This window comes from Oncorhynchus masou, chromosome 18 (genome assembly GCF_036934945.1).
Source record: "Oncorhynchus masou masou isolate Uvic2021 chromosome 18, UVic_Omas_1.1, whole genome shotgun sequence".
Lineage (NCBI taxonomy): Eukaryota > Metazoa > Chordata > Actinopteri > Salmoniformes > Salmonidae > Oncorhynchus > Oncorhynchus masou.
The window spans coordinates 59,700,409-59,714,557 of record NC_088229.1 but is presented as its reverse complement, the minus strand read 5'-3'; the positions used below and the strand labels follow the sequence as shown (position 1 = coordinate 59,714,557).

General features: G+C 42.7%; 1 protein-coding gene across 1 annotated transcript in view; it reads right to left on the bottom strand.

The window, feature by feature from the left end:
* The window catches only part of acsf2 (acyl-CoA synthetase family member 2), a 38,996-nt gene extending 25,503 nt beyond the window's left edge, over positions 1-13,493 (bottom strand). Inside the window, exons 1-2 of the mRNA XM_064923992.1 lie at positions 13,094-13,493; positions 2,460-2,655 (exon numbers count right to left, since the gene is read on the bottom strand). Coding sequence (XP_064780064.1) covers positions 2,460-2,655; positions 13,094-13,206 — 309 coding nt within the window. The 5' untranslated portion in view covers positions 13,207-13,493. The remainder of the gene's footprint in view (positions 1-2,459; positions 2,656-13,093) is intronic.
* Between the last annotated feature and the right edge of the window lie 656 nt (positions 13,494-14,149).

Genomic DNA, 14,149 nt, shown 5'->3' with positions numbered 1-14,149 from the left:
ATTCGGTACATAAGAGAAAAAGTAATTGTGTGTGCACTACATCATCACCCACGGATCTTTGGAGGCATAGGGTATATGTTGTGTGTGAATGAAGGAGAATGGATGAGTAAGTAGATGTAAAGAGGAGTGTAAATTTGCCTGAGAAGATAAGACGATAAGGGAAAGATGCAAGGATGGGGCAAGGATAGGGGTTGGTGATAAGCTTGGCCAACAAAATCCAATTTATCACATGGAATGTGCACGGGCTCCATAATGTTTTTTTTATATGATTCTCAAACACTTAGAAATTGTCAGCAGATGTGGTTCTTGCAAGAGTTACACTTAAATAAAGGAGAAATGTAATATTTAAATAGGAATTGGGTTGGAGAGGCCTATTCTGCTACCTACTGTAGCAACAACAAAACTGTAAGCATCATGATAAATAAGAATACACTATTTTCCCTTATATCTCAGCATATTTTCTCATTTTGAATTGTACAGTACCTTGCATGGGGAAAAATATACATTGCTTTTATTGTATATCCCACCAGGGGCACATCTGGTGTTTTTAGATAAATTCTAGCTATATTAGATCAAATCCAGACAGGAACTATTATTTTAGCAGGTGACCTAAATTCTACTTTAGATAAGATTGACAGACGTAATAAAAAGGCACATTTAGGGAGCCTCCAAATATTTACTAGGACACCTGAAGATTACCATTCCTAACTACAAAAGATTATTAATTTTTTTCTCAAAGTAACAAAAGCTATTCAAGAATTGAATGTACTCAACAATAGATTCAAACATTCATGATATAATGATATCGGATCGTTGCCGATCACCAATATAATTTGGGATGCCTTAAGAGAATGATAATTACCTACTTGGCAAAAGTTTTTTTTTTTAAATAGAGATTTGTCAATAATGGCTGTTGATGCCGAAAAGGCTTTTGACAATCTTGGATTGCCTTTCTATTCAAAACTTTCCAGCTGAAATAATAAATGTTATACAAACATTATATAAAATGTCCTAAAGCAATAATTTACCAAATAATACATTACCTGATTCAATTCCTTTCGAAAAGGGGCAGGGCACAAGACAAGGATGTCCCCTCTCCCCCCTCCTGTTTGCACTGTCAACTGAACCGCTTACAGAAAGAATTAGACAGGACCCAAACGTAACAGGTATCATGGTAAACATTAATATAAACTAAACTTATTTGCAGATTGTTAAGGGAATTTTTTTATCAATGATGACTAATTATGTATACATTTCAATCAGGACTGACTAATCAGAATACTATTATGTTACTGTATATGTACTAATCAGAATACTATTATGTTACTGTATATGTATGAATTTTCGTTCTTAATCTTAGTACTGAATATAATGTTTGTCAATGAATCAAGGATTAGAACAATGACGGTCTGTTCCTGGGTAGAAATGAATGAACTAAATCTTCAGACTGGCTAGAATGCTTATCTACACCGGAAAACCTTGGCTCAGCCATAATTTATATTAAATTGGTAGGGAGACGAGGTGAGAAGGCTTGAGATACAGCCTTTGTACTGGAACGGAGATGGCATGGGTTGGTGCTGAAACTAATGATGTCATTTTCAGTTTATAAACCTGTGGTAAACTGTATCGTGGTCAGTACTCTCGTGAATAAAGGCTGCTATTTGACTTTAAGACCGGGCTCTGTCGATCTCTATAAAATAAGGATCTTACAAATTCTTATGAATTGACAGTGTTTAATTTTAATTGGGAATTAAAACAGAGGAATTAAATTCCTGCAACACAGATGATCTCCTGATATACCTGACTAATATTGAAAATTCTATGCCCCCTTTGATAAAAAATATTTTAGGACTACTCTAAAATCTCAGGATATAAAATTAATGGGGTAAAAAAACAACAAAGGCAATAAAAATAACTCATGATATACAGCAATCCTTTAAGTGGACCAAAAAATATGAAATACTTAGGATGCTTAATAAGTGACAACAAATATAAATGAGAATGACAGCAAGTCTAACAAAATGTCACGTAGGGCACCCAAAAGGCTAGGGCCAGCTCTGACTGCATGTGTAGGTATGGATGAGAGTACATAGACCATTATGTGTTACTGTATTCATATTGCAAACAATGACACACTTTGCTTTTTTATATATCTGCCTCCATAGGGTTTCCCTTAAATGGGTGTAGAACATGCTGTTTTAATTAGATGTTACAATTCCTTTTGAAGGGGGCGAGAAGACACGTGTCTTGGCTCGGTCTGAAAAGTGTGCAAGCCTCAAAATCCTTGATTCCTTAACTCTCTCGCCTTGGATCTCCTCCTTCAATGAGCTTTGAGATAGTGGCAAGGAGTTGAGGAATCAAGGATTTGAAGTCTTTCACACACTACAGAAAGAGCCCTTGTGTACCCCTAATCTGTTTGGCATAGGATTAGTAGAAAATAGGAAGTAGACACCACTCACATCCTGCTGGAGCTGTGAGAAGGTCTTCCTGACCCCGTCCTGTAGGAACACTACAGCCTCCCGGTCTGGAAAGCGTTCAGCTGAAGCCTGGAGGCTCCCACCAACCGTACTGTAGAGTAGAGACTTGGAGGAGGTGCCGTGGGCATAGCTGGTGGTAAGTGTGGGGATAGTGGGTGGACTGTCCACATGGACTGCACTAGGTGGGAAAATAGAGAGAGAGCTGAAGTTACAGATCTGAAATGGTCCGAGTTTTAAAAGTCAAACAAACTGGAGTTCGTACACAGCCTTTAGATTAAAATGGAATTCAATAAAGGGTGATATTCATAAGAGGATTTTCAGAAAAATTATGGGAGCCATGGAAACAGTTTGAGTAGGACATCGTTTGAGATAGTGTCATATGGAGTGTCAAAATGGGGCCGACAGTAGGGAAAAGTAGTCCAAGTAAATGAGTTAAATGGTTAGGATGTGAGACCGATGAGGACAGGGAGGGTGAATAGGAGAGTAGGGCAAGGGAGGGGGAGGTGCACATTCAACACAATGGACGGAGAGGGAGAATAAATTCATTGGTTAGGCTAGATATTTAGGGGAGATGAAGTTCATGCAGCTCCCACCCAGGCTAGGGGAGACTCCGCAGCTGTTGCCGGAGTGAGATTCAGAGCCGCGTGCCTGACCACTCTGTTCTCAGGACCTCTCCTCACACATAGTCTGTTACTGTGTCAGTTGAGTCTGGCTTCTCACATCAATACCATGCCCATTCCACCTGTATGGATGTACCTAGGCTTAGAGCATACAATTCAGGCTGTGGATTCCCCCTTCAGTGCTACTCTCGGCCCACGCCTACAGTATATGAAGCACGATTGGCTATGATGTCACGTGCTAATGACAAAGCCCTGTTTACAGTCATCTTATCACGCAGACAGCTTTGGCTCTCACAGACAAAAATGTCAGCCTCTGTGAAAAAAATCTTATGGAGCTCCCCATCTCCCCAGGCCAAATTTTGGTCCTAATGTGGATGCCATTTTGGACCAAACGGCTAAGCTGCAGAAGGACAGAGAGACCCTGCAGTCTTGCATGGGTCCCTCTGGGTAGGGTAATGCTGGGCAGAGACAATTGCAGTCTAGACCTCAGCTTTCCCCTGCCTCAAAAGGCCGCTTGGGTCCTCCACCAAACCAGCCATGCCGATATCACCCACATCAATAGACTCCGGGTCAGCAGTGGCGCCCCCACCAGCACAGGCAGTGACATAACAAGCACTGTCCCTCTGCTCCGAAGGGCCCCCTCAGTCATCCTGATGGGTGTGGCAATGGCTTGAGCTTGTGGGAGGAGCTTGTGGAGTCCCTCTGGGTACAGTACTACAGGGCTAAAAACTCCAGTTCCGATGCCGGCCACCACCTTTCAGAGGGGTTTGGTCAACTACAACAGCCGACCCCCTGAAAAGAGAAGCTCTTCCAACTAGAGATTGCATTCTTCTCCATCAGGGAGGCAATCAGACAACTCAAACCATCAGAACAGCACAGTGGGTTCTGAGGAGTGGATTCTAAGCACAGTGGGTTCTAAGTTCCTAGTCCTCAAGAGGGATGGTGGCTTTTGCCCCATCCTGGACTTGAGGCCTCTCAACCGGTGCTTGAAAACCCTCCCCTTCAAAGTGCCATCTTCGTCCTGCATCCTACAGGCTATCAGCCCAGGCCAGTGGTCCACCACTGTTGACCTAAAAGATGCCTACTTCCAAATATCGATCCACCCGGCTCACAGGAAGTTCCGCGCTTTGCATTCAACGGTATAGCGTGAGTACCAAGTGTTACCTTTCAGCCTCTTCCTGGCACCAAGAACATTCACAAAATGCATGGATGCCGCTCTAGCACCCTTAACATCACAAGCTATTTCAGTACTAAATGACCTAGACGATTGGCTAATCTAAACTCAGTCATGAGAACAGGCAGCAGCATGCATACAAGACAGCTCTCGTGAAGCACATCTCAGAGCTAGGCCTCCGGTTGAACATGCAAAAAAGCTACCTGGTCCACACACAAACTGTGATATTTGTGGGCATGCGGATCGACTCGTCTCAAATGGAGGGCTCATCTCACCAAAGACCGAGTCCAGAAAATTGTAGATCACCTCAATCCTTTTGTCCAAGACCAGAACGTGAATGTTCTTCAGTGTAAAAGACGGATGGTTCTCCTCCCCTCCGGATGGGGAGTGGCGACTACATCCCTGAATAGTGAGTCGCATGTTGTTATTCTTTAGGGAAGCGGAGGTGGATCTGTTTGGCTCAGAGGTACACACAGTGTCCCCCCTGTTTCTCAATATTTAAACCCCCCTGGGCCATGTGGCCTAGATGCCCTGGTCCACGAGTGGCCGAGGAAGAAACTATACACCTTCCCCCCAATCCCAATGATTCCAACGACTCTGAACAGAATCGGGAAACAAGGTCCTTCTGATTGCCCACAGATGGCTGAGACACCACTGATTAAGGTCAATACTGTCACTCCTAGCGGGGACAGCATGGGAACTACCTCGGAGGTCGGACCTATTGTCACAGGCGAAGGACACATTGTGGCATCCAAATCCCTGCCGCCTGAAGCAGTGGGCCTAGCCACTGAACAGCGAAATAGGTCTGATTTAGATCTTGAGCCCTCTTGTTGTTAACATCTTACAGAGGGCCAGGGCCCTGTCCACCACATTAACCAATGACACAACGTGGTGTGTGTTCTGCCAGTGGTGTGGGGAGCCGGGTGTTGGTCCAGAATCTTGGAACATAAAAAAAAACTGTGCTCCAATAATAGAGGTCTTTGTTCAATGCTGGCAGGGCAGCATCCACACTTAAGGTACTGTATACGCTGCAGCCATTTCAGCAAGTCATGATGAAGAGCAGGATAGTCCACTTGGCAGCCATCCGCTCATGCCAAGGTTTCTTAAGGGAGTCTGTCGATTACACCCAGCAAGAGCTCCATCGGTTCACAAATGGGATTTGGATCTGGTTCTTGGAGTAATATCCAGACCTCCCTTTGAACTGTTAGATGTTATAGACTTGAACATCTCTCTTTTAAGACTGCGTTTCTGGTGGAAATCGCCTCAACCAAGAGGGTTGGCAGGCTCCATGCTTTATCGGTTAGTGATGAGTGTTATCGTCTAGGCCCAGGTAAGGCGATCGTTACTCTGCGGCCTAATCCTGCTTTCACGTGAACAGAGAAACAGCCTTGTCCACCTCCATATCCCCTGGGGCTCATGATTTTGATGTACGCGCTCCGTGTCCTGTGAGATCCCTAAACGCGTACGTGGAGTGGACTCATCATCTGATCATCTGTTTGTGTGCTTTCGAGAGTACAGGGTAAGCCTCTCTGAAAACAGTTGGTACTTGAATTGCAGACACTATCCTGCAAGCATATAGCCAAGCTGGCCACCCAGTGCCATCCTCTGTGGTAGCACATTCCACCAGGGGAGTTGCCACCTCCTGGACACTGCTTAAGGGAGTCCCCCTCTCTGACATATGTGCAGCTGCCAGCTAGGCGTCGCCCAGTACCTTTGCAAGGTTTTATCGGGTGAATGTGGCTGACCCGCATGGTATGAGTTCAGCTGTGCTTGGTGCTACCCTTCCCTCCAAACAGTAACCTGCGGTTGAGCCAGGTACTGCCTCGAACACCTATGGTGATGTGTTGCTCTAGGCTATGCCCTAGAGGAACCGACTTACTCTCGTAGTCATCCCATTGAGTGACTAGCATAGTCCCTTAAGCAAAATAGAAAGATTACTCACGTAACCACGGTTCTATGAGCTAGGGACCATGCTAGTCCAGATGTCAGTTCCTTTGTAGCCTCGGGAAGAGTCTCAAGGAACTGACACTACATGCCCAGGAATTTATTTGGTGGGGTAGGGTGTGGGTATGCACATCACACCCATGGTACGGAATAACTCTGATATTAAATCTTAACTCATCCTGTCCGCCAGGGGTACGGCTCTCCCATTGAGTGACTAGTTGGGTTTGGGGTTAGCTAACATGTTAAGTAGTTGCAAAGTAGCAAGAAGTTGCAAAGTTTCTAATTAGCAAAAATGATAAAGTTGTCAGTGATGACATTCGAACATGCAACCTTGCTAGATGTTTGCGTAGTAAGTAGTTGCAAAGATAATAAAAGTTGTCCATGATGAGATTCGAACATTCAAACTTTGGGTTGCTAGACGTTCGCATTATACAACCACCCTGCTTTTATTTCTGCCCTACTGTATGTAAACTTCTGTCTTATGTTACCATACAAAACTAATTTGGAGTATCCCAGATTTACATTTACTATGGTCGTCTCTACACTTGATATACTTACATGCGCCTTCTGCTATCAGAATATGAAGATCGCATTGAAAAGACGATTCTAGGCGCACAAAAGCCGCTTTGTGGTCCGATTGTGTTCAGATCTGGCTGACCACTTCAGGTGGTGGTCAGGGATGCATTGTGTGCGGATTTCTCCTCAGTCTGGACGCAATCAGGCTACGGAAATGCACACAGTGGGCGACGTTGTCAGCACTCGTCGCACAAGTCTCCAAAAACATGTGTTTTGGGACCGAGAGGCACCTTTTTATTATAATATTGGGGGAAATACGTTCCTAGCATGAGGGCCGTGTTTGCTGACCTCATAAATGCAGGCCAGCAAGCTAATATTTTGAAAAATGTATTATTTTTGTATCATTTAGCAGACGCTCTTATCCAGAGCGACTTAAAGTAGCGAGTGCATAGATTTTTTCATACTGGACGCCGTGGGAATCGAACCCACAACCCTGGAGTTGCAAGCAACATGCTCAACCAACTGAGCAACCGTTTTGCAATCTATTTTGCATTGCTTGCTAGCTACAGTAGTTAGCTACTGCCATCAGTTGTGTGATTATCATATTTTGCCTGTTCCACTGCTTGTAGAATGCATACTGGCATTTGAATATACTGCGGGAAAAGGTCATCCAGACACCATAGACACATTTAAATGTAGGTGTAGATGCATGACGTGTTCGGAATTCCATGATCAAAACTCAATGATCAGAATACTAATAGGCCGTCACTGTAAATAAGAATTTGTTCTTCTTTGGGAACGGGGGCAGTATTGAGTAGCTTGGATGAATAAGGTGCCCAGAGTAAACTGTCTGCTACTCAGGCCCAAAAGCTAGACTATGCAAATAAGTAGTAGATTTGGATAGAAAACACTCTGCAGTTTCAAAAACTGTTTGAATGATGTCTGGGAGTATAACACAACTCATGTGGCAGGCAAAAACCTGAGAAAAGATCCAACCACAAAGTTGGAAATCTGAGGTTTGTAGGTTAAGTATTTGCCTATCCAATATACAGTGTCTATGGGGTCATATTGCACTTCCTAAGGCTTCCACTAGATGTCAACATTCTTCAGAACCTTGTTTCAGGCTTCTACTGTGAAGGGTGAGAGAATAAGAGCTGTTTGACTAAGAGGTCTGGCAGAATGCCATGAGCTCAGTCAGGCACGCGGCCGTGAGAGCATTCCTTTTCATTTCTAAAGACAAAGGAATTGTCCAGTTTAAACATTATTGAAGATTTATGTTAAAAACATCCTAAAGATTGATTCTATACATCGTTTGACAAACTGTAATATAACTTTTTTGACTTTTGTCTGAACTAATTGCTTGCGCACTGTGCATTTTGATTACTGGGCTAAACGCTTGAACAAAAAGGAGGTATTAGGACATAAATGGACTTTATCGAACAAAACAAACATTTATTGTGGAACTGGGATTCCTAGGAGTGCATTCCGATGAAGAGCAAAGGTAAGTGAATATTTATAACGCTATTTCTGAGTTTTGTGACACCTCTCCTTCTCCGAAAATGGCTGTATGTTTTTCTGTGACTTGGCGCGGACCTAACATAATCGCAAGGTGTGCTTTCGCCGTAAAGACTTTTTGCAATCAGACACTGTGGCTGGATTAACGAGAACTTTATCTTTAAAAAATGGTGTATAATACCTGTATGTTTGAGGAATTTTAATTATGAGATTTCTGTTTTGAATTTGGCCCCCTGCAATTTCACTGGCTGTTGGTTAGGTGGGACGCTAGCGTCCCACATTTCCAAGAGAAGTTTTAACTGACTTGCCTCGTTAAATAAAAAAATATATACAAATTATAATAATAAAATATTAAAGCTGCATGAACTGTCAAGTCTAGACACGGCCTGTGTTATTTCTAGTCTATGAGACCAGGCTGCCCAGGAGTAATCCGCAAACAATGCTTGACTGATCACCTTCTCAGCCAGATCTGAACACATTCCGACCACAACGCGACTTTTGTCCATCTAGACCTGCCTCTACAATGCGATCTTCGTATTCTTGTAGAAGTCACATCCAAGTGTTGACACAGCTTACAGTACACATTCAGAAAGTTCAGACCCCTTCCCCTTCTCCACATTTTGGTACGTTACAGCCTTACTGTAAAATGTATTAAATAAAAAATTGAATCAATCTACACACAATACCCCATAATGACAAAGCAAAAAGTATTTTTTTTGCAAATTTATTACAAATAATAAAACAGAACATAAGTATACAGACCATTTGCTATGAGACTCGAAATTAAGCCCAGGTGCATCTTGTTTCCATTGATCATCCTTGAGATGTTTCTACAACTTGATTGGAATCCACCTGTAGTATATTCAATTGATTGGACATAACTTGGAAAGGCACACCTGTCCATAGTCCCACATGTGATAGTTCATGGCAGCGCAAAAACCAAGTCATGAGGTCGAAAGAATTAGAGCTCCGAGTCAGGATTGTGTCGAGGCACAGATCTGGGGAAGGGTACCAAAACATTTCTGCAGCATTGAAGGTCCCCAAGAACACAGTGACCTCCATAAATCTTAAATGGAAGACGTTTGGAACCACCAAGACTCTTCCTTGAGCTGGTCGCCCGGCCAAATTGAGCAATCTGGGGAGAAGTGCTTTGGTCAGGGAGGTGACCAAGAACCCGATGGTCACTCTGACAGAGCTCCAGAGTTCCTTTGTGGAGATGGGAGAACCTTCCAGAAGGGCAAACATCTCTGCAGCACTCTACCAATAAGGCCTTTATGATAGAGTGGCCAGATGGAAGCCACTCCTCAGTAAAAGGTGCATGATAGCCTGCTTGGAGTTTGCTAAAAGCCACCTAAAGGACTCTCAGACCATGAGAAACAAGATTCTCTGGTCTGATGAAACAAAGATTGAACTCTTTGGCCTGAATGCCAGGCGTCATGTCTGGAGGAAACCTGGCACCATCCCTACGGTGAAGCATGGTGGTGTCGGCATCAGGTTGTGGGGATGTTTTTCAGCAGCAGGGACTGGGAGACAAGTCAGGATCAGTGACGATTTTAGCATGTACATTTTGGTGGGGCAAACTCCCCTAAAAATATATTTCAGATGCATGCCAGCAAAGCCACTACACAAAATATTCATTGCACTATAACGGCAGAGCTTTCTTTCCAGCACAATGGAGTGAATCCTTACCACCACTACATATGGCTATCAGTGGAGCCTTGTCTGGCAGGGAAACAATTAATCCTTTTTTTTTAAACATAGCTGATATGGCTGACCATATCTCCCTGGCATATTACGTCATTTATGCAGCAGCATATAACACATTTTTGGACTCACCTTGTTGTGCGCGGTGATCCATCGTTGGCAAATTTTGTCATCAAAGAAAGATTTTACAATTCCGAGTTGGATGACCATTCAAAATGTATTTTCCCAGTCTGACTTCCCAGTTGCAATGCTTGCGGGTAGCCACTGTCACTGATTCTTTCCATACATCTAAATTGTTGAATTTGCAATTTCCAACTTGTTGTGTAATGTTTATGTCCACTGAGCACCGACTCGTTTTATCTATTTTATTTTATTTTTTTATTTCACCTTTATTTAACCAGGTAGGCTAGTTGAGAACAAGTTCTCATTTGTAACTGTGACCTGGCCAAGATAAAGCATAGCAGTGTGAACAGACAACACAGAGTTACACATGGAGTAAACAATTAACAAGTCAATAACACAGTAGAAAAAAAGGGGAGTCTATATACATTGTGTGCAAAAGGCATGAGGAGGTAGGCGAATAATTACAATATTGCAGATTAACACTGGAGTGATAAATGATCAGATGGTCATGTACAGGTAGAGATATTGGTGTGCAAAAGAGCAGAAAAGTAAATAAATAAAAACAGTATGGGGATGAGGTAGGTGAAAATGGGTGGGCTATTTACCGATAGACTATGTACAGCTGCAGCGATCGGTTAGCTGCTCAGATAGCAGTTGTTTGAAGTTGGTGAGGGAGATAAAAGTCTCCAACTTCAGGGATTTTTGCAATTCGTTCCAGTCGCAGGCAGCAGAGTACTGGAGCGAAAGGCGGCCAAATGAGGTGTTGGCTTTAGGGATGATCAGTGAGATACACCTGCTGGAGCGCGTGCTACGGATGGGTGTTGCCATCGTGACCAGTGAACTGAGATAAGGCGGAGCTTTACCTAGCATGGCCTTGTAGATGACCTGGAGCCAGTGGGTCTGGCGACGAATATGTAGCGAGGGCCAGCCGACTAGAGCATACAAGTCGCAGTGGTGGGTGGTATAAGGTGCTTTAGTGACAAAATGGATGGCACTGTGGTAAACTGCATCCAGTTTGCTGAGTAGAGTGTTGGAAGCAATTTTGTAGATGACATCGCCGAAGTCGAGGATTGGTAGGATAGTCAGTTTTACTAGGGTAAGTTTGGCGGCGTGAGTGAAGGAGGCTTTGTTGCGGAATAGAAAGCCAACTCTTGATTTGATTTTCGATTGGAGATGTTTGATATGAGTCTGGAAGGAGAGTTTACAGTCTAGCCAGACACCTAGGTACTTATAGATGTCCACATATTCAAGGTCGGAACCATCCAGGGTGGTGATGCTAGTCGGGCATGCGGGTGCAGACAGCGATTGGTTGAAAAGCATGCATTTGGTTTTACTAGCGTTTAAGAGCAGTTGGGAGGCCACGGAAGGAGTGTTGTATGGCATTGAAGCTCGTTTGGAGGTTAGATAGCACAGTGTCCAAGGACGGGCCGGAAGTATATAGCATGGTGTCGTCTGCGTAGAGGTGGATCTATAATTTATCTTCATTATTTATCTTCAACTGACAAGGATTAAAAAGGATTCTCCAGTAGATTGTCGACTTGACTTGACTTGATGACTGCCAGCTAAGATGTTGACATGATCAGTCCAATCAAAGCTACTGTTGATATGTTATTTGATGTAATTTTATCTGTGGCCAATGACCTTAAGCCTTATTGGAAGGGCACTTCTAATCCAAGTCTATGGTAGGGCCCAAAGGGCTCACATTCTTGATGTCTACCCTTACTAAAGGCCACATTATTGACATGACAGAGCCAATCATGGTGCAATGATCCTATTTTTCTTTATGCAAAAAATGTGGGGCTCAAAACAGGTGGGGCTCTGCCTCATCTGCCCTGAATGATGGGTCGCCACTGGTCAGGATTGAGGGAAAGATGAATGGAGCAAAGTACAGAGAGATCCTTGATGAAAACCTGCTCCAGAGTGCTCAGGACCTCAGACAGTGTTGAAAGTTCCCCTTCCAACAGGACAACAACCCTAAACTCGCTGCCAAGACAACACAGGAGTGGCTTTTGGATAAGTCTCAATGTCCTTGAGCCCAGAATTGAACTCTGGAGAGACCTGAAAATAGCTGTGCAGCAACACTCCCTATCCAACCTGACAGAGTTTGAGATGATCTGCAGAGAAGAATGGGATAAACTCCCCAAATTTAGGTGTGCCAAGCTTGTAGCATCATAACCAAGAATATTTGAGTCTAATCGCTGCCAAAGGTGCTTCAACAGTACTTCTGAGTAAATAAGGGTCTGAATACTAATGTAAATGTGATATTTGCGTTTTTTATTTTTAATACAAATCTAAACGTGTTTTCCATTGTCATTAGGGGTATTGTGTGTAAATTGATATGGGGAAAAACGATTTAATCACTTTTAGAATAAGGCTGTAACGTAACAAAATGTAGAAAAAGTCCAGGGTTCTGAATGCTTTCCGAATGAGGTAGCACCCTCAGCTGAAACATGATACTTTCATTTTGAGATCTGCTTAAAATATTATTTCTGAGCGAGCCTGAGGAAATGCCCCACCATATCCAATAGCAGCCAAGGTTAATCTACACCCTATTCTTGAATAACCATTTAAAATGAAAGAGCAAAGAGAAAATATTGGAAGTTAGGAGATACACACGTAACAAGTCGACAATAATTCATTATCTGTGATTGTAAGCCTGTGTGGTCTATTGCACATTCACTCGATTTGGGGTTGGGAGGATTCTTGAAACTTCTGCAGCTCAAATACCTTTGGTGTCTCCAGAGAATAAATCAAGTGCATTATTCCGTTTTTATACACTCACTTGGTCAAATTTGGTAACAGTTTAAGTATGAAAAGTGACATCAATATTTTTGTGCAGTTGCATATAGGGGTTGTTTTTCCCAAACAACTGGAACACTGAATGATAACATTTATTGTAACAAGTAGTGGCAATCTATTTCGAGTTTATTTCCCACGAGGTTACCAATTTTCGCATAGGCCTATAACAAAAATACTGATCACGAGTCACGGATGAGCATATTCTCTGCATGGTTACTCACCAACTGCCTTGTGAAGGAAAAGTTGTCCTTGGTGTTTGCAAAAGTTTTACTGGCTTGGAAAAAAATACATTCGACCGAAGAGGCTGAGAGCCAGATGCAATCCTCGAAAACATTATCTAAGAAATCCTTTAAAAATATGTTTATGCAATATTAAAAACCAAACGATAGACTGCAGTTAAAGCTGACCCTGGTGATGCGCCATCGAGTTAAGAAAGTTCCTTCAGTAGTTGTATAACAAGTCCCATTGCACCAATCTACCCGAAAAGAGGTAGAAAATATATGTTGTTTGACACTGATTGGTCGGTTTGGAATGCCTCCCAGCCATAGATAATATCGCCTTAAAATAACAGTATAATAAACCCGTATGTTGAGATGACAGATTTTGTTACATAAATTACAGCAGATGAACTTTGTTCCCAGGTTGTGCGTTACGCTTCACTGACCTGCAGATGACACAAATGTACATGGTGTAACCAGTTTCTATTCTTTGCTTTCTTTGGTGTAGCAAGCAAGCATTTTGGGCTTGAAAACACCCATACAAATGTTTTTTCAGTTAACACGTTTGATCCGTGTACGAACCGATCAATCACTATCCGAATTTAAACAACTACGACGGATAATCATTTCGAATGCATGAATTAATGTTTCTTATGTCATCCACAATACTTTATTACTTAGAAGAGGGACTGCAACAGGATGTGTGCTAGCTGTGTTCTTTTATTTGTAATTATCTTTTTATTATAATGTTATTTTCTTTTAACAGGGGTTACATAGACAACCAAAAAACGGCACCACACAGACTAAGTACAATAAAAGGAATAAGGATACAAGCAAAAATCTAGTCCTTATCACATCCGGCCGTGATTGGGAGTTCCATTTGGCAGCGCATAATTGCCCCAGCGTCGTCCAGGTCTGTCCGGGGTAGGTCGTCATTGTAAATAAGATGAACTGACTTGCCTAGTTAAAAATAATAATATTAACATTATACAAAAAGGCAGTTATAAAATGGAGTGTTTTGGAATAACAGAAGCTTGAGAAAGCTGCATTCACGCAGAT